The sequence below is a fragment of the Salvelinus alpinus genome, chromosome 25 (assembly GCF_045679555.1).
Source record: "Salvelinus alpinus chromosome 25, SLU_Salpinus.1, whole genome shotgun sequence".
NCBI lineage: Eukaryota > Metazoa > Chordata > Actinopteri > Salmoniformes > Salmonidae > Salvelinus > Salvelinus alpinus.
In genome coordinates this window covers 27,360,541-27,384,454 of record NC_092110.1, presented here as the reverse complement: position 1 = coordinate 27,384,454, position 23,914 = coordinate 27,360,541, and the positions used below count along the sequence as shown (strand labels likewise).

Genomic DNA, 23,914 nt, shown 5'->3' with positions numbered 1-23,914 from the left:
GTCACGTTGGGTTCATAGCGTGGCTACCCACTGGGCATGGACGACAGTTCAACGTCTATTTTTGATTTACATTTGGTTGAGTTGTCAACTAAGGTCAATTCAATGTGAAATCAACCAAAAATATTACTATGACATTGGATTTAGGTGAAAAGTTGGTTGAAAAAAATACGAAATTGCCTTACGCTGATGACTTTTTGCAAATCCAATGAGTTGTCCACGTTGATTCAACGTCATCACATTGAAATGACGTGGAAACAACACGTTGATTCAACTAGTTTTTGCCCAGTGAGTATATCAAACTCCCCCAATCAAACTATACGTTTTTCCAAAGAGTTCGGAGGGCCCCTGGAATCCCGACAACTGCTGTCACTCGTGTCTCAGGGAGCAGGAGCTATCTATCAACTAAGGTTGACATCACAGGCCAAATCAGGACCATGTAGCCATGCAGTCTGGGAGGGACCTCTGGAGGAGCACTGGGAGAGGAGGTACAGGTCTCACACAAACAACAACAACAACTCTAGACAGGTCTGGGAAAGACTTCACATCCACTGGCTAAATCAGGCCCTCCAACAAAGTTTGTTTATTTTCACGGTATGTCCACACACCTTGTGGTTGAATTTGGATTGTATGTAGGTGGTGTAGCTGTAGCCAAACATTGTTGCTTCTCAATGATCATTTGAGCAGTATGTTGTGCCCCAACCTAAAGCAGTTGGACTCCCTTTCAGTGAAAGGCATCTGTTTACTTGCTGATCACAGCTAAAGTGATAGGGCTCCTTTTCTCCAGCATGGACCAGGAGAACGTGTGTTGGGGTCGGAGACCCTATAAATACCCTGAGTGACAGCTGGCCATGACCGCCAGGGTCTAGCCTGGCTATGTGGGGGTAGACATGGGACCCAACCTTACTTTAGTCCCATGCCTTCACAGGCCCCACAGATCATTAGGCCCTGGCCTTCTCATCAGAGGGAACTTGGGCGTTTGATGCAGGCAGTCAGACAGTAACATACTACAGATGACTTGGATTCCATGGATTTGTGGGCATGCTGGTCAGGGGTACCCAGTGAGGGCTCATTGTCCATTAGCCAGCTCCCTCCACATTAGGGAAGAAGGGAATGCAACATGCAGGAATGGTATGTGAGGCTCAGAGGCAACGTGGCTTTGGAATCCCCATTTGCCCTCTTAGAATTCACTTCACTCACAACAGTTGCAAACCATTTAGCTGAAACGGAGAGTCATGCTGTAGGAATCTGATTGAAATTTAAATAGAAAACACAACAATTGGAAGGAGTTAAGGGTATAGAGAAGGTTTTGTTATCATTGCGCCTTGGTGAAATTGGAGCAATAGATCATTATCCTGAAATGGTCTATTTGAACAGTGTCCAGTCGGCTATCTATCTAACCTCAGTTCCATGTGAATGTTGAGCTTTCACTGCTTAACTCCCAATCAGCTCATTACCCTTGAATCAAAGTAATGCATGTTCCAGCTGATAGCATTACACAATACATACAGAACTGTGGGAATAAGAACCGGTTTAATTAAACTGTGCTAGAGGAAAAATAAATGTGTTCTTGGAGTTTGGAATCATAGGTGGAAGCCAAAGGAGCCAGAAGTTGGAGCTAAAGTATTTATCCAAAGTTAAATGGAGGATGAAGCCCAAATTGACTAGGGAGAAGTGATACTGTACTCTACAGAGCTGTTGCATAGTTACATATTGGAAGTGTGCATGTACTTGAATAATAAATGCAAGTTTTTCTTTGAATGTACTTAGGTTCATGTCCTGACCATGAGTTCAAAACAATATCCAGAGTTTTGAAGTAGGTGCTTTCAAAATATGGTCTCCATCGATTGTGTCTGATTCCTCTCTGACCTCTTACAACCTCTCTTAACCCAGCTTTTAAACCAGACGAAGACCACATAAATGTGTGGTCAGTTGAGAGCCAGTGGATTGGTCACTGTGTTATTCTTATCTCAGTGGTTTACAGTAATACTCAGTAAAGCCTATCGATCCAAACACTGTGGTGAACAGTGGTGTAAAGTGCTTAAGTAAAAATACTATAAAGTACTACTTAAGTCGTTTTTCTGGGGTATCTGTACTTTATTTTACTATTTACAAAACACCAGTCTCAACGTAAACAGTGAAGAGGCGACTCCGGGATGCTGGCCTTCTAGTCAGAGTTCCTCTCTCCAGTGTTCTTTAGCTCATCTTAATCTTTTATTTTTATTGGCCAGTCTGAGATATGGCCTTTTCTTTGAAACTCTGCCTAGAAGGCCAGCATCCCGGAGTTGCCTCCTCACTGTTGACGTTGGGACTGGTGTTTTGCGGGTACTATTTAATGAAGCTGCCAGTTGAGGACTTGTGAGGTGTCTGTTTCTCAAACTAGACACTCTAATGTACTTGTCCTCTTGCTCAGTTGTGCACCGGGGCCTCCCACTCCTCTTTCTATTCTGGTTAGAGCCAGTTTGCGCTGTTCTGTGAAGGGAGTAGTACACAGCTTTGTACGAGATCTTAGGTTTCTTGGAAATTCTTGCATGGAATAGCCTTCATTTCTCGGAACAAGAATAGACTGACGAGTTTCAGAAGAAAGTCTTTATTTCTAGCCATTTTGAGCCTGTAATCGAACCCACAAATGCGGATGCTCCAGATACTCAACGAGTCTAAAGAAGGCCAGTTTTATTGCTTCTTTAATCAGCACAACCGTTTTCAGCTGTGCTAACATAATTGCAAAAGGGTTTTTTAATGATCAATTAGCCTTTTAAAATGATAAACTTGGATTAGCTAACACAACGTGCCATTGGAATCTAATCCTTTGCTGGAGTCAAGTACAGTACAGTACTGTAGATGTTACATCATCAAGGCATAGAGTGTAACCTTGGTACCCCTTTATCCTTGGCTGCACCTGTCCTGGCAGGGCTGAGGAGTGGCATAGCAGTGGGTACTGGGTAGTCTACTGTGCTAGAGAAAATCACTCCAGTTTAACTCAATGTGATGTTATTATACTGTAATGTACTACGGGGCATGGAAAGCAGTCTGAGTAGCCCAATCCAGCACTTGAGATGGCTTTTCTTCTCTCTTATTTTGGAAGATCTTTTCTTTCAACCCTTTCTTGCACCTGGACCTTTTTCCAGGAAACATTTGAGATTAGGGTAGATTCGTTTCAGACGCCATTAAGTCATTCTGATCAGTAAGAGCTCTGCAGAGTCAGACCGCTACTAAAGAGGAAGATAAACAAATCCCTGAGGAGTGAGCTGAAACCTCCAGTGAACCGCTGTCAGAACCCTGTATCACACATACATACAGTACAGTCAGGCCTGCTTTGCTCCCAGTCTCATAGCTCTCCTAGTGAACATCTTGTTTTCATCGAGGTTAGAATGAGTTACTGTTCTTTATTGATGTTCACAGTCCCAGTGTTGTGCTGTTCTGGCTACGGATTGCGTTGTTTCAACGGTCCCAAGGAGGTGGGTCACACACCTAATTGAGCCTCGAACTGATCTCAGAGCAGAGAGAGCGGTTGAGTCGTGTAGGGGAGAGAGAATGTGTGACATAGTTCTGTGAGCTCACTCAGCTCAAGACGGCTCAGAGGATGAGTCAGGGGTCGTGTGACATCACCTGCAAGGGAATTGTTCCTTATCTGTCAGTAATGATAAAAGTACTGATGTCATACTGTACCAGAACAGGATCACAGAGAGAACACTTGCTCACAGTAAGGGGACTGTAGTTGTTCCATTAATCACAACTCCTTCAAGGGACTGTAGTTGTTCCATTAATCACAACTCCTTCAAGGGACTGTAGTTGTTCCATTAATCACAACTCCTTCAAGGGACTGTAGTTGTTCCATCAATCACAACTCCTTCAAGGGACTGTAGTTGTTCCATCAATCACAACTCCTTCAGGGACCTGTAGTTGTTCCATTAATCACAACTCCTTCAGGGGCCTGTAGTTGTTTCATTAATCACAACTCCTTCAGGGGCCTGTAGTTGTTCCATTAATCACAACTCCTTCAGGTGACTGTAGTTGTTCCATTAATCACAACTCCTTCAAGGGACTGTAGTTGTTCCATTAATCACCACTCCTTCAGGTGACTGTAGTTGTTCCATTAATCACAACTCCTTCAGGGGACTAGTTGTTCCATTAATCACAACTCTTCCAAGGGACTGTAGTTGTTCCATTAATCACAACTCCTTCAAAGGACTGTAGTTGTTCCATTAATCACAACTCCTTCAAAGGACTGTAGTTGTTCCATTAATCACAACTCCTTCAAAGGACTGTAGTTGTTCCATTAATCACAACTCTTTCAGGGAGTAGGAGAAAGGCTCTAAGCTCAAAGCTCTATGAAGTTTAACACATACAGTGCATGCACACACACAAATGCATTGATGACCTACATTAGCCATACTCAGCAGGTGGACCGAGGTTCGGACCTGGACCCAGAGTGGGGTCAATACGGAGCGTGGGTCCCGACCAAAATAAGTAAATGTATATACACTGACTACACCAAACAGAGTTAAAAATCCTTCTTTAACCTGTCTCCTCCCCTTCATCTACACTGATTGAAGTGACATCAATAAGGGATCATAGCTTTCACCTGGTCAGTGTATGTCATGGAAAGAGCAGGTGTTTTTAATGTTTTGTATACTCAGTGTATATATATTTTATATATAATAAAAAGAAGAAGAAGAATTTTAAGAACTTAGATTTCAATGCAATTTGGTTGAGAGTTGTAATAGTATAATACACAAAGTACAATTTTGAAATGTAGTAGTGCATGGGCAGTAGTGCAGAAGCATAAATATCATACCCCCCAAAAATGCTAACCTCCCCTGTTATTGTAACGGTGAGGTTAGCATGTCTTGGGGGTATGATATAAAATGCTAACCTCCCCTGTTATTGTAATGGTGAGGTTAGCATGTCTTGGGGGTATGAAATAAAATGCTAACCTCCCCTGTTATTGTAATGGTGAGGTTAGCATGTCTTGGGGGTATGATATTTGCGCATCTGTAACTTTTTCAGATGCACACATAAGACATGGCAAAATGTGTTGAATTGTAGGAAATTAGCTTAAAAACTGGAAAATATTATTTTCGCCAACAGGATGGGTGTGAACAGTTTGGGTTGGCATGGGTCCCGAGGTAGGGGTTTGTTACTATCCATCCATACTATCCACTAAAGACAATATCCATCCGGACCTTTGACCGCAGGGAATTTGTGTGACCGGACCTCATATAGTAGTTGAGTACCCTTGACCTACACTGTGTGCAGTGCACTTGACCCCAACGGACACAGGATGACTCAACAGAACATGAATGCAATGTAACTCTAAAGATTCCTCTAACCTGGTCTTACTGTATAATATGGTGCATACAGACCATCATAGTTTAATTCCTGTATTTCTTTTTGAGTTGGATCCCAGATTGTTTACAGATTAGCATGACAAACAAGCCAAACACCCAGGGGTGCTGCAAATGTTCCAGCGTCCTCCCATCCAACGTGTCACCACCCAGCATGAGATACTCTGTAAAAGAACAGGACATGTCATAAATACTTGTCAGGAACACACACACACCACACATATGCACACACACTCCACCACCACACGCACACACTGTCGAGTGGTTTTGTATGTTGAATATTTGTCTAAGCTCGGATGGAATAGAGAAAGGACAGATGCAGGACATGCTGCCTTGGAGCGCTCTTATAGTTGACCTCACACCTTATAATATTAGACACTTCCTCATGTAGTTCTAATTTAACCTGTGTGTCTCCTGTCATTCAATATAAGACGGTCAGAAAGGCACAGGAAGGGGATGAGGGAGGATGGGTATGAAGATGGGTTTCCAAGGCCAAGGCCATAAAACCGACTGTAAGTGATGTGTCTACAGTCTGAGTAGTGTCCAGGATGTTTATTTGTATTCTCTCTCTCTGTATCTCTCTCTCTGTCTCTCTCTCTCACTTTTCACATGCTTTCAATTGATGTTTGTACAGATTCTGTTGACATTAAGTATATTGATTTAGTTGACAATTTCCCTCACTTTTATTCATTGCTGCACAGGTAGAGAGGAGCACAATATTAAAATATGATTCCCTCTGTTATTTTTCTCTGGCCAGGTAGAGGATGAGGTCCAAGAGCAGTGGGGTGGAGAGCCCAGCCAATGGGGTACTCGGGGTTCCCCAGGCAACACAAGACATCAACCAGGAAGAGGATGTAAATCTGCATACACCCATAAAGAGTCTGAAGGTCAAAGTTCAACCAAACATTGAGGAGTTGGTGGAGGAGGTGGTGGTGGTCTCTGACATAGAGAAGTCAACCGAGGACAGCTTAGGTTCTAGTGACAAAAGACTGGGAATCATGAACCTTACTGAAAAGGACCTTCTGAGGCTGCTAGGGGTCATGGAAGGTGAGGTTCAGGTGAGTCTGATTCATATTGATAAACTACCGTATGATGATATTGTACATAGCTTAAAAGTTAACTGTGGAGTGAACCATTAATCTTGTCTGCTGGGATGTTGTTTACTTTCATTATCCACAAGGTGGAACCGATTGCCATGCTTTTTTGTAAACCCTCACAATATTTTTGTCCAAAATTAGATATATTTTTGTCTATACCTCCCTCTAGTGGCTGATATTGGTACTAACACACATTACATAACATCACAGAAAACCCACTCTTACCTTTCCTTGTAAGAGTAGTCCCTTGGTGCCCTAAAGGAGATTCTTATAAACAATAACTTGCAAGGTTTTTTCCAAAGCACTAAGAGAGTGTGTTTTTTGTGTGTGTAACCCCCAGGCGAGGGAGGATGTTATCTGTGTGCTGAAGACTGAGAGGACACGTCCGGAGGCTCTGAAGTCCCACTATGGTTCTGCAGCTCCTACCACAGCCCTCCAGGCCCTACAGAGAGACAGCCTTCTCACCAACACACAAACACACATTGACAATGTCTACCAGAGGCCAATGGCTGAGGTTAGTCACCAACAGTACTGACAGATACTTATTACCTTACAAACCAATAATATTAATTGATTGTAGTATTCTTTTTTTTCTCTTTTTTTTTTAAATAACATTTTATTCGTGATGTACACAGTTTACAACAGGTATAAAAGGTTCATTGAAATGGTTACGCGCTACAGTAGCACCTTCAACAATTGCAGTACCATGTAATTCATACAGACAAATGTCGATGTCAAATGTTGAAGATCATTAGTTGTACACATTTTTGCCATGAAATCTACCAGTTTTGTTATACAATAAGGATGCATAGATCAACAAGACAGAAGTACACTAGTTGACTGAATAGTCAGAGTTATAGTCTAATGATTCTTCTGTGTTGTGTGTTCCTCAGCTGGACCGTCTGCAGGATAAACACAAGGACACGTATCGGCGCATGCTGGAACAGCTTCTATTGACTGAGAAGTGTCACCGCCGCACCGTGCACGAGCTGGACAGCGAGAAGCGCAAACATGCTGACTACATGAACAAGAGTGACGAATTCACTAACCTATTGGAGCAGGAGAGAGAGAGGTAAGATGATGAGGGGGAGGAAGAGAGAGCGGTCAGAGGATGAGGGGGAGGAAGAGGCTCTAGTTAATTTCATTCTGACCCAAAGCTGAGAGATTTAAAGTAAGAAAAGGTTTACTCAGCATTGGAGCATAATGAAGTTGGTGATGAGGCAATATCTCCCAGTTCTCTTTCTCCCATGACATCATCTGGTGGAGGTTCAGATCAGGTCATCAGGACCTAGGCTTCAGTAGTCCTAGCATGACTGTGTGTGAGAGGAGTGTGTAAGGACACAGAGAGCGGGAACCTCTCAAAGGGATCAGACATGAGAAAGAGAGAGAGAAATCAGCTTGGTCTCAGACTAGACGTAAGATAGTAAACATACATCTGGAACACTCAAATTAGTATGATATGTTACGTTTGGTATGGTTACATAAGACAGAAGGTTACTTAAGGCAAAAATGAAAGTAGGGTGTTTGGTTGGGGTGGATGAGTAGACGTAAAATGGGAACTTCTAGCAACCCAAATGTTGCATGTTCGAATCTCATCACGGACAACGTAATAATTTGAGTACCAACTATTTTCTACTTTGCAACTACTTAGCATGTTAGCTAAGCCTAACCTTTAACTCTTTAACCTAATTCTTAACCTCAACCCCTAGCCTAGCTAACGTTAGCCATCTAGCTAATGTTAGCGTTAGCCACCTAGCTAACATTAGCCACAACAAATTCAAATTCATAACATATCATACAGTATGTTTTGCAAATTCGTAACATATTATTATCATATAAATTGTAATTCGTGACATTGTATGAAATGGATGATGGACATCCACAAATGTATACATACCATACGAAAGGTAACATATCATTCTAACCTCTATACCAAGCGATGTCAGAGGAAGGCTCTAAAAATTGTCAAAGACTCCATCCACCCAAGTCGTAGACTGTTCTCTCTGCTACCGCACGGCAATTTACATTGAACCGCTTTATTATTTATTTATTTTAATTGATTTACACTGACTCCCTGGCGCTGGCTCTATGCAGACCCACTAGACTCTACCCACGCACTCACTACACTGACACTCCAACACACACACACATGCATATTGACGCTACACACACACTGTCATACAAAATGTTGTCAATAAAACAGTGAATTGGGAATTTCAACAGTGTGCAGGCCTTCCTGTTCTATACAAGCTGTTGCTGCTACTCTGTTTATTATATATCCTGGTTGCCTAGTCACTTTTACCCCTACCCACATGTACATACAGTATTACCTAATTTACCTCAACTACCTCGTACCCCTGCACATTAACTCAGTACTGGTACTCCTTGTATATAGCCTCATTACAGATTTTATTGTGTTACTATTTCCTTTTTTGGTATTTAGCAAATATTTGTCTTACTTTTTAACTCTGCATTGTTGGGAATGGGATCGTAAGTAAGCATTTCACTGTAAAGTTTACACCTGTTGTATTCGGCGCATGTGACCAATACACTTCGATTTGATAATTGGAATTTCTCAGATTTACTTTTACTATATTACATCTACCCCTGAGTCCAGGTTGGATTAAACTACTCACACAGAGGGATGAATGAGATCATCTGACCAGTGTGTGCTGGTGTGACCTCACCCTGCCCTCGAAGCCAAGCGGAACCATGGCCCAACACTCTGACTCTGACACTAATCACCACGGTTTATATGATACCTATCATATGGCCAGGACTTGTAAAGTCTGAGGGCCAGATAACTTTAGCAGACTCCACTGGCTAGATCCATTGGATGAGGCTTTTGCAGCAAGCACTATTGTTGCTTCCCAGTGCAGAGACATATGTGTTTGCTCTTCTCCCTGTGGGCAATGGGGGCATGGAGAACCTGTATGCCCATAAAGTCCATGCATTTCCCTTGGATCCAGCAGCAGCATAAAGGGCCATTGCACAGTTTTAAATGTTCAGTTGTGCTGAGGGTTAATGCGTGCAGTACCAGCCGCCTCTGAACACGGACCATTTACTCTGGCTGATAGATGATGTGTTAGAACTAAGGTGTGTGTGTGCGTGTTGTGTGTGTGTGTCATGTGTGTGGTGTGTGTGTGCGAGCGTTTCTGTGTAATGTTTGTACAGTCAACCTGCATGCGTGCACGAGTGTGTGCGTGTATGTTCCCGACACCCAGTCATCTGCAGGCCAGAGGCCAGAGTGGAGCCCCAGCTGTGTTTCATAAGCTATAAAACTTCAAACAGCATCTACCAGACAGGCTCAATGTACTCTCAAATCTCCACAGCCCCTTCTCCTGGACAACTCAGGAGACAGACCATGAAGGCTACATCACTGTCAGAAGAGCCGCCGTCAGAGACAGTGGGAAAGGCCTGGGAGAAGGAGAAAGAGGACAGAGGGAGATGAAGTACTGTACATTGGTTCCAAACAGTAGAACAAACTTGAACCTTTGCCCAGGATGTGTTTGATTGACACCTGACTGAGGTAGACCCTGAACATGCCTAACTCCAGGCAGCAGGTTTCAAGCTTTGTTGGAGCGAAATATCAACCGCAGGATCTCCCTTTAATGAACCTTCAGACTGTCTGATGAAAGCCATCCACATTAACCAACCCCAGAGAAACTGATACAGTCAGTGGGACTGAGTTAGACTAGGCTTCATCAGGTGCTAGCTATGTACAGTACGAGACAGCAATGACTTTCATTCGACAAACATGGAAGAAGGTGGTTATGAACTATAAATTGTTGGAGTTTACAGGTTTCAGTAGGTAGATCTACTTTAAGTCCAGTTGATCTTAATGTAGGTGTTAGCGGTGCCGGTGACGACCTCTGCCAGGTTGTTTCACTGTCCTGGTTGGCCAGTGTTCAGTCTACTGCCCTCCACAACCTCCTCTTAGTGCCTACAGCCCTGTGTTTAAGATCTCCTGCTCCATCCACACTGGCTGAGCCCACATTCCCCTGGCCTGGAGTCAGGGAAGGGCCACGCACGCGCGCACACGCACACACACACACACACACACACACACACACACACACACACACACACACACACACACACACACACACACACACACACACACACACACACACACACACACACACACACACACACACACACACACACACACACACACCTGGTAGAAAGTTGCCACTGTTTTGATGATTCTCTCTGTCAGTGCAAGGTGGGAGCAATCTGTCTACATGTCCATCCATCTCACACCTATTCATTTAAATAGCTCACTGACGTATTTGAGTGTGCAAGAAGAAAAGCGAAAACACATACAGGTCTTACACCAAACTACTGAAGGAATTTGGAGTGAAGGGGTTGCTAACCCCTTCGTTTTCACATACAGTATGTTGTAAATTAGGGAATAGAAGCGTTGCTGCGGTTGACACAAGTTGTATTCATAAGAGAGGCATTTAATGCCGCTAGCCGTCATTGTGATCAAACCTGTGATCCAGACTTTGGGTGCTTTAAAGTAGCTTAGCTTCTGGTGCACTTCTGTTAACACAACATCAATGAGATGTAGTTTATCGATTATGCTGTAGCTGAGCACTTAATGCTTTTTCCCCTCAAGAGCAGCGATTACAGTCCAGGGCTGTGTTTTGACAGGCGTTGGCACGGTGTCTCAGCTTCAATCCACAACCATCTGACACATACAAGCTGCTGCGCCTCCAACTACATTCCTCAGGGAAACACAGGATGAGTGAAATGCTGTTTCATCATGAACATGTGTTTTCTCAGGGACCCACTGTTGATTGCACCTGGACATGTGCTCAAGCGAGTTCAGGATCTCATGTTTATAGACCACGTCATTATGAAACTTACAATCATTTGACCATCCTGAATCCATGATCAAACAGAGCCGATAACGTTCCACCTATGTTACGTGAATCCTAACATGCCAGCAGTCTGTGTGGTTCATAACTCGTCATGCTGGTGGACTAACTTCATTACAGTATAGTCTGGTTGTTTAAAGGTCAATGCTGCTGCTTGTTGGAGACTTTGACTTGGCCTTAGATCACATGAGGGGCTCCTGAGCACTAGCGGTTCTGGGGGGGGGGGGGGGGGCAGTGCCCCCGTGACAACAATTTTGGACCCCCTTGTGGCCTCCCTAAATGTGGAGTATGAAATAATTTTTACATAACTAATTTTTGCTATCTTTCTTTTTTTACATCCATTATTAGACAGTGGCAACGATGATGATTATGAACACGGTCTTTTGTCTGCTAATGCCTGCAATTCAGTGAAGAAAACGATATGACAACAATCACATCTAATATAACTGGCCCCTCTAATAGTACAACTGGCCCCAGCTTGGCCCCCCCAGTTGAAATGGTCTAGAACCGCCACTCCTCCTGAGGACATTGCTACACCTCTGATGGGTTTGACAGGGTAGCCGTTTGATCACAGTTACTACCTCCTGAATGACTGTTTCTCCAGGGAGATAGGGAGCTCTACTTTAGGTCTGAAGGTCAGGTGTGAGTGACTTCTCCCCAGTGTGACCTTGCCGCTGTAGGCCCAATTGACAGTGACATCATGCCTGTGACCTTTGTGTGAGGTTAATTTTAGAGTGCCGATTGCTTAGGTGTCAATGACTTATGGACGTGGGTAAGTATGTATGAAGATCAAGTGGCACACTGTAGAGCAGGAGTGTCAAACATACGGCCCACAGACCAGATCCGGATGGCAAGCCCATTCATTTCGGCTAGGGGGTGGTTTGAGTAATTTAAAAAATATAATTTTTCTATTATTATTTATTTATTTTTCAGTGAAAAAATATCTCATATCGACATTGAAATGACTAAAACCAAACTGTGTAGAAATGATAATGGCTCAAAAGTCTCTGTCCAGCTCGCTAACAGTCATCGAAACCAAAGCTAGACAGTCAGGGAGCAATCGATACAAAGCAATGGATAGAGGACTATTTTTAGAACATTTTTACGATGGGAAATATAACCAATTTTAAGTGTGTTCCTCCAGACCTCGGTGAAGACCCAATGCGGCCCGTGGGGCAAAATGAGTTTGCCACCCCTGCTGTAGAGGCTGGATGATACTCTGTACAGTAGGCTGACATAGTGATCTGACTTGGCAGTGGGATTTGAATGATACCGATGCTCATAATCCTTCAACATAAACAAAAGATATGCTCTATTAGAATCTAGAATTCAACGCATCCTCTGTATAGAGGTCATTTCACTGTAAGATCTACACCTGTTTTATTTGGACCATGTGACAAATAACATTTGATTTGAAGTATGATGAGCTCTAAAAAGGGATAGTTAATTACAGATTCATTGCATTACCATTCATTCTTGTTGTTGAAGACAGAAGTGTCTTTGTTTGCCTGTAAGTTGTAGAGTGCTAGGCCTACGGTCTCTGTATTGATCCACGCGGTCACTATATCGCTCAGAGTCAGCACCTCATAAAACCATTGTCGGGGTTCCCGTCTGTCCGAGTGTTCATAGAGTCTGGCTCCTCACCTCCAGGGAGCGGAACTGGCTCATCCCTATCTGTTTTCCCCATTATACGTCAGCTTTACACGGAGCAGAACGCAGATCCACTTCTCTCAAGGTGACACAACAGCAGACAGACTCACTGTCCTCTCTCCTACTGAGCTTAAAGCTTCCTGTCTGTAGGCAGGGCTATTAGGAGATTAATCACAGGGCTACTTTGCATTGTTTTCCATCAACAGAATTTGGCTTAGCCAAAACAGCGCTGTGTCTATGGAGACCGCTTTAAGTAATGTAAGAAGTGTCTGAATCACTTGTGTACACAGGCTTTTGTAGTAGCCTGTGTGTAGGAGCCATTTCTCTTGAAACACATTGTCTGTTAGTGAACACAGAAAAGGGGGGAAACAAATGAAGGAGTGTAAAGAACGCCCTCATCTGACCAGGGTCCCTCCTACTTCCTCACAGTCTAAACCAGAGCCCCACAGATCTCTGCCTAACTGCCTATGGGTGAGTTGACGTCGCCAGCTAAAAGTCCTGTGCTACACACACAGCATGTATTCACCTTTCATTGTCCTGATGACATGCTTGGAATGTGATGGTAGAGTTCTTGTGGAGAAATGCCAACTCTGAACTTGGAGTGGATCCTGTACTATGGCAAACATGTAGACATGGACTCTCCTGTAGTTCTTCTAGAATAGTGGGTAAGTTTTGGTTGGTGTCTAAGTTGTTTAGAGTGCAAATGTTTCTGCTGGTATAAAATGTACAGCAGTCAGAAATATGTTTATTGGTTGATATCCGAGATTTACTGTATATATCAAATGTGCACTTCAGGCAAAAGATGGAGAGGAAGTTCCCAAGACAACTTTGCATTCAGTGTGTTGAGATTCCTCACATGGACATGCACAGCATAAAAAGAAGCAGAGAGAAAAAGAGACCGCTCAGTGGGGGTTTAATCAAACTTTCACTCACATTTTGTTTTCTCGGTCTTGATTTCAGCAGCAAGGATGGAAAACAGCAAGGGAGTTTTTGGCAGTTTTTCCTAGTGTACTAGATTGTTCAGTGTGCTGCAGTTCTTTGCCAAATTAAGTGTGCGAGCCATGGCTATCTGAGCCAGAAAGAATTAGTGGAGGGTTCAGTGTCTGATCTGACCCATCATTGTTTCCTGTGACACAGTATCATGTGTTTTTTCATTAATCCTTCCTTATCCTGATCATCCTTTATGCAGTAAAATAAACAGATACAGAGGAAATCAGGCTAACATCTACCAGGTTTATTAATTGGGAATATGAGAGAATCACTTATATTCATCCATTTTGATAAATATGATTGAATACATCCCAAAGAGTATGTAGCAGCAGCAAATATCAGTAGTCATGTCTTGTAAATAAATAGTATCTTAGTGTTTACGTTTCATGGCAGCTTACTGTATATTGTGTTCAATCACTCCTGTCATGTGAGACCAATGCTCTATGGTTTGACATTTCTGTAGAAATTCAAAACATTCTTGTACTACAAACTATCAAGCTTGGCTGAAGTGAATGATGTTTAAATTATATTTTTCTTTGTGAAAGATTACATTACAGAATGATACGCCGTATAAAACATTTACTTCAAAGATGTACAGTCCAGCAGAACAGTTTACACATCCTTAATTTAATTATTTTATTTTTTTAATCTCTTGCCAGATTGAAGAGGTTGCTGGAGAATGAGAAAGCCTACCAGGTGCGTAAAGAGAAGGAGAACACCAAGCGACTGGAGAAGGTGAGGGAGGAGCTGGTCAAACTGAAGTCCTTTGCCCTGATGCTGGTGGACGAGCGGCAACTCCACCTGAAGCAGATGGACCAGCAGAGCCAGAGGGTCCAGGAGCTGACCCAGCAGCTGTCCCAGAGGGAGCAGGACCTGAGGAACGCCAGTGCCCAGGCCCAGGAGGACAGACAGAGGGCCCTGAGCTTGGAGAGCGAGCTGAGTGAGTGCCAGGCCAAGTTTACCCAGGAGCAGGAGGAGATTACAGCCAAGCTGGCCAGCCAGGAGTCCCAGAACCGCCAGTTGGATGTCAAGCTGTCTGGACTCACCCACACGCTGGAGGAGCTGGAGGAGAGCAACAGGGCTCTGAGGAGGTCAGAGGAGGAGTACAACGGGGCTCTGAGGAGGTCAGAGGACAAGCTGGAGGAGAGCAACAGGGCTCTGAGGACGTCAAAGGAGGAGCTGGAGGAGAGCAACAGGGCTCTGAGGACGTCAAAGGAGGAGCTGGAGGAGAGCAACGGGGCTCTGAGGACGTCAAAGGAGGAGCTGGAGGAGAGCAACAGGGCTCTGAGGACGTCAAAGGAGGAGCTGGAGGAGAGCAACAGGGCTCTGAGGACGTCAAAGGAGGAGCTGGAGGAGCTCAGAGATAAGATCAGCAAAGGGGATTGTGGGAACTCTAACCTAATGACTGAACTGGAGAACCTCCGCAAACGGGTATTTGAGATGGAAGGGCAGGACGAGGAGATCACAAAGGCAGAGGCCCAGTGCAGGGAGCTGAGGAAGAGGTTGCAGGAGGAAGAGAGCCGAGGGAAAGAACTCAAACTGCAAGTGGAGAAGCTCCAGAGAAGAATGGTGGAACTGGAGAGACTAGAGGTGGCTTTCAATGCCAGCAAGGCGGAGTGCTTCCAGTTACACACCACTCTGGAGAGAGAGAAGGACATGTCAAAGGAGCTCGCCGACGAACTGGTGGCCGTTAAAATATGCATGAAAGAGATGGAATCCTCTGAGCTGAGACTGGAAAAGACTGAGCAGGGCCTTAAAGATGACCTGGCGAAGCTGAAATCATTCACTATGGTAATGGTTGATGAGAAAAATAATATGATGGAGAGAATGATGTTAGAGGAGAAGAAGAGGGATGATCTGAGTAAGATGTTCAAAGTGGAGCAAGTCAAGGTCATGGAGGTGACTGAGAGATTGATAGAGGAGAGTAAAAAGCTCCTGAAGTTGAAATCAGAGATGGAGGCCAAGGTTGGGACCCTCGTCAGAGAGAAAGGAGAGCTTAGCACTAAGCTCACATGTGAAATGGAAAAGAGCAAGGATCTGAGCTCCAAAGTCAGCCAAATGAACAAGAGGTTAGATGGATTGCAGGAGGCAGAAAATATATCCACAAATAACATAGCAAAGAGGGAACTGGGAAGCTTCTCGGATGGGAGGTCGAAAGAGGACAACAGGGTGAAGGAGCTAACGTTTGAAATAGAGCGGTTGAAAAACCGTCTCACGCAGCTGGAGGTTATGGAGGGCGATTTGATAAAGACAGAGGATCAGTACGACCTGCTGGAGAAAAAGTTAATGACGGAGCAAGACAAGGCCAACATTCTCTCCCAGCAGGTGGAGGAGATGAGGAGTCAGATCGCCAGGATTAAAGCAATAGAGAATGGAGAGGTGGAGAGCCAGGAGGCAGACCTACGACAGCGCTGCAGGACAGAGAACGCCAACACCAGAGACTTGCAGAATGACATGGTAGCCCTCAAGGAGAAGATCCATGAGCTGATGCACAAGGAAGATCAGCTCTCTCAACTTCAAGTGGACTACTCCTTCCTCCAGCAGAGGTTCCTAGAGGAAGAGGAGAAGAAGAACAACATGAGCATTGAGGTCCTCCACCTCACCAAAGAGCTGGAGGTGACCAAGCGCCACAGCCGCGCTCTACGACCCAGTCTGAACGGGAGGAGGATGGTGGACATTGCCATGGCGTCCACAGGAGTTCAGACTGATGCGCTGGCCAATGAGATGGCAGAAGAGGACACCCCAGCTGTGTTCATCAGGAAGTCCGTCCAGGAAGAGAATCACATCATGAGTAATCTTCGACAGAAGGGTCTCAAGAAACCAACAGAGAAAGCTGGTGGTCATGAACGCTACTCACCCTCTGTTGCCGCTGACCTCAGCATGAAGAAGTCCTGGATTCCCTGGATGAGGAAGAGGGAAATCATCCCTCAGGGTGGTAATCTGGACAAGTCTGTCCATATCAACAGTGAATCCATGCATTCTGATCTGGCCATGTCCCAGAAGCAAGGGCAGCCTTTACGCATCAGAGTGACCCCAGACCACGAGAACAGCACGGCTACCTTGGAGATCAGCAGTCCTTCTGCTGAGGACCTCTATTCAAGCTCCAGCCTCAGCCTCAGTCCCACCCTGCAGGGCCACCAGAAGCCTCGGATCACCATCATTCCCACCCACACCACCGCAGCTTCAAGAGGGAAAGCCAGCGCCGGGACAGGGGGACCAGAGAGGTCCAAGTCCCCGGTCACCGTCACCACCATCTCCAGGGCCAAGTCACCAGAGATCAGCAAGGCCTCCTCCTCTTCCTCCTCATCAGGCAGACCCATATCACCCATATCCATCATGACAGTTAGCGCTTCTATGGTGTCCAACATGTCCACCTCCCCAGAGCCCCAGGAGATGACCATGGGCCGGGCCGTGTTCAAGGTGACCCCTGAGAAACAGATGGTCCCCACACCGATCAGGAAGTACAACTCCAATGCCAGTATCATCACCACCACAGAGGACAACAAGATTCACATCCACCTGCATGGCTCCCAGTTCAATAAGGGCCCTTCGGAGGGCCACAACAACAACACAGGACCCAAGGTGGTGGTTAGGCCTGTCGGCATGGCAACAGAGTGTAGCAGAGAGATGATGTTATCCACAGGCACGGTGTTGCGCTCCCCTCGCCATAGTGCCACTGCTGTCAAAACCACACCCAGTAAAGTGATGAGCAGCATCACCATCACTGCAGTCACATCCACCCCTGCCAGACCAACACAAGCTGTGGTGAGTCTCCTCAGTACATCAATTCACCTGGCTGTTATGTTAATTTGTTATTAACTGTTTCAAACTTAGACTTTGAGTTGTGTTAACCCTATGCACCCCCAATTAAATTAGGAATCTAATAAAAGGAAATCTATGAAAATAATAATGTTTATGAACTAGAAAAATAATGATTTTGTAAGATTGTGGACATGTACGTTCCTTTCTGTTATGTAAAATATTGATGTGCGACAAGGTAGCATCTCACTGAACGGGTGGTATAATAAGGTCTTTGTGGGGCAAATGGTAGCGTGACAGAGAGAGCTTTATCAACAGCCCTCCAGACAACAGAGCTCTAATGATGTGGCAATCTGCCACCATGTTACAATCATCCTGTCACTTATAGCTGCTGCTCAGTGTGTTCATTCTCACACAGGACACAAACACCCTTACTGACAGAAGAAAGGCAGCACAGAGCCGGTAGGCTGCCATACACCGTAACATGACTCTCAGCATTACTCCCCCACTGAGTTGGTCTTGAAAGAAGGACAGTTCCTATAGTAAATGTTCTCTAAGGGAAATGTTTTCATTGATATTACCCCTCAGTAATTTATCCTTTTCTTCTACCCGTTTTTCTGTTGTGGCCTCCTCTTCTCTCACCCCCTCTCCATCCTATCCCTTTATCGCCCAGCCCGGGCATGATACCCACCCATCCCGGGCAGGGCTCACCCGTATCCCCATGTCCAAGGGCCTGAAGACGGGCAAAGCCATGCTGGGAGCCCTGGGGATGTCTGGAGGAATGAGGCTGGAGCAGAGAGCAGAAAGCCAGTCCATGAGGATAGAGCTGAAGAAATCCACAATCAGCAGCACAACAGCCTTTCAAAATGGAGGGAAAAGCTGTTAGAGACACTAACAGGGAACAGAAGTCAAACAAGCTGCCAACCCATAGTAATGTTCTATGGGTCAGCGGTGCTCAGTACAGAGGCACCATTAAATGACCTGGAGACAGAGAGCGAGGGGGGATTTTCAGACAAGGGAAAGTCATTTGGCTCCTCTCTATTGAGCAGGAGCCTGAGTTGATCATTGTGTTCTTGTCTAACTGAAAACAGTACACATATCTAATATATTATATTTTTTAGAAACTATTTATATTCTGTTCTCAGTGTTTGTAATCTGGATGAAATCAACTTAACTGCTTTCTTTGATAACCGCTGGCATGTGTGCATTTTGTTAAGGGAGAGGCCATGTATATTGTCAGGTCATTCTGCTACCAACTGCTTCACCTAGTGAGCTTTTCATTACGCATTTAATACTGAGGCCATATCATTTGGTTTGCAGCAAATTAAATGTGTCCTTTTTATGCATTTCTTCTGGAAGATGACCTACAGCATATTCAACAAAGAATATTGTTATGAGAATACATGCAACATTGAGTGCACAATGTTAATGTTCTCTAACATTATTTTGGATGCATTTTTTGGGCAAGGCATCAGTTGAACCAGACTCGCTGTAGTAATTAATTCATCTCACATTAATTTACTGACTAGGCAGTGTTTGTATTGACTTGCTGCGTGTTATGAAATTGGAAAATATATAAACAGGAAAATATATCAAAACAAATGGCCATATACATCAATGCTTCTGCTGTGATACACTGGAGAGCCAAATTTTCACGGTCATCTTTCAATTGTGGAGCGCTCACTTGCCATAGAGCAATTAAAATCAACTCGTTTAACAAGCTGCCTGTGTCTACAATCACCAACCATGTGCCCTCTGAATGAAAGAATAATATTGTTTCTAATTTGCTCAATCGACCAATGAGAGACAATCAAACCAGTGTCATTAGATGGGTTTGTTGTGAGTCAAAGGGTAACTATCCTGAGACCCCCTACGAGAAATGTATGTATAGAAATATAGGAATTCAAAATGCGTCAAAATATATTTTGTAATGTCTATGCCATAAATAAAATATTTCTAAATGTTTTAAATGTGTATAAAATATACTTGCCTTTACAGTATATAACATAACTCAATGCACAAGCAATGAGCATTGTCAATTATAATAGAATACATTGAATTAATGTGAACATGATGAAACAAATGAAAGAAACGTAATTTTAATACATTTTCTATGCTGGTCTTTTTTGTATGCTGATATGGATATAAGCAAATTCACTCTGAGCAAATGGCCTGTGGGACAAAAAGAAGAATGGTTAGTATATGGCTGAGGTAGCAGGGATGTTAAAGTAAAAGCTCAGTTGAGTAGATGAATAATAATGAAAACATTACCAGGATGGTAAGTTGGTGGTTGAAAATATCCCTCTAGTGGTGTGGGGGCTGTGCTTTGGCAAAGTGGGTGGGGTTATATCCAGCCTGTTTGGCCCTGTCCGGGGGTATCATCGGAAGGGGCCACAGTGTCTCCTGACCCCTCCTGTCTCTCCGGTATTTATGCGTCGGGGGGCTAGGGTCAGTCTGTTATTTCTGGAGTATTTCTCCTGTCTTTTCTGGTGTGAATTTGAGTATATTCTCTCTCTCTCCCTCTCTCTCTCACGACTTCTCTCTCTCGCGACCTCTCTCTCTCTCGACCTGAGCCCTAGGACTACCTGGCCTGATGACTCCTTGCTGTCCCCAGTCCACATGGCCGTGCTGCTGCTCCAGTTTCAACTGTTCTGCCTTCGGCTATGGAACCCTGACCTATTCAACGGACGTGCTACCTGTCTCAGCCCTGCTGTTTTCAACTCTAGAGACAGCAGGAGCGGTAGAGATACTCTCAATGATCGGCTATGAAAAGCCAACTGACATTTACTCCTGAGGTGCTGACCTGTTGCACCCTCGACAACTACTGTGATTATTATTATTTGACCATGCTGGTCATTTATGAACATTTGAACATCTTGGTCATGTTCTGTTATAATCTCCACCTGGCACAGCCAGAAGAGGACTGGCCACCCCTCATAGCCTGGTTCCTCTCTGGGTTTCGTCCTAGGTTTTGGCCTTTCTAGGGAGTTTTTCCTAGCCACCATGCTTCTACACCTGCATTGCTTGCTGTTTGGGGTTTTAGGCTGGGTTTCTGTACAGCACTTTGAGATATCAGCTGATATAAGAAGGGCTATATAAATACATTTGATTTGATCTGTGGGAAAACAGTGCCAGACATCCGGGGGCGAAGGACACTGTCTACCAGTCGCCCCGTCTCCCGCTAGCACAAGACTACGGCGGGTGATAAGTGCCAGCATACCCCATAGTGCCCGACCGGTAGTGTCCTTCTCCCTGCCTGTGTACAGCTAGCTAGTTATCGTTGTGGCAACCGCCCCTTCTTCGGTGGAGCTTATCAGCGTCTGGCATCCAATGTTATTGTGCATTAACGCCACCTAGTGTACTGGAGCCAGTGGCCAGTGGCTACATTGATGGGGCAAACTAAAACTATTTTTTTATGCATGCTATCAAAGACACTACACAACACAACATTAAACAATACATTCATTGCACTATAACGATGACAAATGGTGCCCACAAACTGTTAGGGCCTACATACAGCTGTCCCGACAGAGCTTTGTTTTAGTGTAACAGTATAACTTTAGTACGTCCCCTCGCCCCGACCTCGGGCGCGAACCAGGGACCCTCTGCACACATCAACAACAGTCACCCACGAAGCGTCGTTACCCATCGCTCCACAAAAGCCACGGCCCTTGCAGAGCAAGGGGCAACACTACTTCTAGGTTTCAGAGCAAGTGACGTAACTGATTGAAACGCTATTAGCGTGTACCCGCTAACTAGCTAGCCATTTCACATCCGTTACACTCACCCCCCTTTCAACCTCCTCCTTTTCCGCAGCAACCAGTGATCCGGGTCAACAGCATCAATGTAACAGTATAACTTTAGTACGTCCCCTCGCCCCGACCTTGGGCGCGAACCAGGGACCTTCTGCACACATCAACAACAGTCACCCACGAAGCGTCGTTACCCATCGCTCCACAAACGCTGCGGCCCTTGCAGAGCAAGGGGCAACACTACTTCTAGGTTTCAGAGCAAGTGACGTAACTGATTGAAACGCTATTAGCACGTACCCGCTAACTAGCTAGCCATTTCACATCCGTTACATTAGCACCATGGAGTGAATCATTACCACTGCTACACCTGGCTATCAGTGAAGCCTCATCTGACAGCGAAACAGTTCAGCCTCATTTACTGCCTTTTAAAAACCATACCTGACGTGCTTAAATAAATACGGTTTCTACTAACTCCTTGTGGATGTGTGTAACTCGGTAAGAACCGCATACTTCTACAAAATTAACCATACAGAAACATTATTACATTTATTTTCAGTAAATTCATAATGTTTGATCTTCATCATTAACACTTAGCTCTAAGTATAAGAAACTGCACGCAAACGACCTGCGACGAGGTAGGCCTAGTCGTTCGGCACTTTCAAAATGGACACCGACTGAAATTAAGATAAAATCAGCAAGATGTTGAGGCCTTAACTTTACTCTTCTTTAAGTCATCACAGAGAGAGAGAGACAGGCAAGAGAGACGCGGTATGCCTACCACTTTAAGTATTTTATAAGGCCTACAGTATGTGGTCTAAAAAGGAAGGAAAATACAATCACGAGGTTCCACTTTTAAAGACAATATACAGACACACAGACAGCGCACCGCGCAAACATAACAACTCTCGCAATATCAACTGGAATTACATGGGTCTATTACTGATCTTTTTGTAGAACTATTTGGGGGGAAATTAGGAAGAGAGTCACTGGCAAACACGGTTACATGCCCAACAACATTATATAGTATCCCCTCCTCGTGGAGAAAAGCACATGAGCTAATTATAATACACAAAGTAAGCAAAACAATGAAATGCATCATTCCAATATTGCCTAAAATTATTAATAAGATACTAATGATATAGACCTGTATAAGCAATATAACAATTGAGATGTACAAACTATGGCTTAAGGGAACAATGGGCGGATAAGAGGTAAGCGGTAAGACAAATGAGCGAGCTAAGATGGATGTAGTCAATGTGCCTATTTGTTCAGCACTTTTGAAACAGGCAGCACAGAAATCAGAAGATAGGCCATTCTTACAGTATTCTTCCTGTACAACAAGTCAGAACCATAGGATAAATAAAGGGGGCATATATACAGACAATGAAAGCATTTACAATATTCGATGATGACATTTCTCTAAAACAGGCTATAGGTTACATGTGCACCACCAAGTTAGAATAGTAGGATAAGTTCTTACATACTGACAACACCGCCCACGTCGCGTGCGCAAGCGTTGCAAAATAAATGTACACATACATGTTATTCAATCATTGCACCCACACTGCTCGCTCGCGTCTGCGTAGCCAGGCGCTAAAATAGAACGTGGTTCCATTTGTAACACTTGGCGCACTGCAAGTCCGGCTCTCCCATCTCCTCATTGGTTTTTAGAAACATATACCCATGTGGGGGATTGAAAGATGAACTGAGGTCCACACTCCAGTCCAGTTGGTGGTGGTAACGCACCTTAAAGTTGGTTGCCAACCGCCATATAAAGTCTAAAGAAGAAGCGATTACTAGAAAGAACTTGGTGTACCCTTTTATCTGTGGATTAATTGTCAGTGTAGAGGACCTTGTGCATTTCAGGTAAAATAACAACCCAATGTTTATATCCCAGGACAAATCAGCTAGCAACAGCAAGCTAGCTAGTTAAATTGACATAAATGTGTAATGATTTTTGACCTGTCCCCAAATTAATATAGTTGGTTCAGAGCTCGTTTGGATATTTCAACCTGGGTGTCCTGAACGCGTCAGGTGTGAGTGGACAAAATCAATAAGCTAGAGCCCAACCTGCCCTGAATGACAGGTCACCAATGACTGGAGCACCCCTGCCTCTGGCCTGTCCTTTAAAAATGTAACAATAGAAGTATAAAGAAGTACAAGAACGCCCGGACTGCGGCCCGCAATTGCATCCTTCTTGCTTTCAATGAGAATGACAGCTCTATAACACACATTTCTATGTGAATTGGTCTTCGCCAAAAAAGTTACATATTGCAGCTTTAATAATGATGAATACATCCTATACAACAATAAAAAAATAATAATTGAAAATTGTCTGTTCGGATGGGAGTTCCAAACCTCTGCCTCACACCGAAAAAATGATGGTCTCACAAGGGTATTTTTTTTAGAGAATCAAAGGGGCGTGCTCCTTACCTGAT

At 44.3% G+C, this 23,914-nt stretch overlaps 1 protein-coding gene across 3 annotated transcripts in view; it reads left to right on the top strand.

Annotated features, from left to right (window-relative positions):
- The window catches only part of LOC139553750 (filamin-A-interacting protein 1-like), a 29,154-nt gene extending 9,308 nt beyond the window's left edge, over positions 1-19,846 (top strand). The window contains exons 2-7 of one of the 3 annotated variants that reach the window (XM_071366384.1): positions 6,103-6,403; positions 6,783-6,956; positions 7,336-7,514; positions 14,625-17,730; positions 18,143-18,186; positions 18,398-18,601. In XM_071366384.1, the coding sequence (XP_071222485.1) occupies positions 6,110-6,403; positions 6,783-6,956; positions 7,336-7,514; positions 14,625-17,730; positions 18,143-18,186; positions 18,398-18,461 (3,861 nt within the window). In that variant the 5' untranslated portion in view covers positions 6,103-6,109 and the 3' untranslated portion in view covers positions 18,462-18,601. Of the gene's footprint in view, positions 1-6,102; positions 6,404-6,782; positions 6,957-7,335; positions 7,515-13,393; positions 13,641-14,624; positions 17,731-18,142; positions 18,187-18,397 lie in introns of those variants that run through there. The other 2 variants (XM_071366383.1, XM_071366385.1) reach the window with 2 other exon arrangements.
- Positions 19,847-23,914: the final 4,068 nt, after the last annotated feature.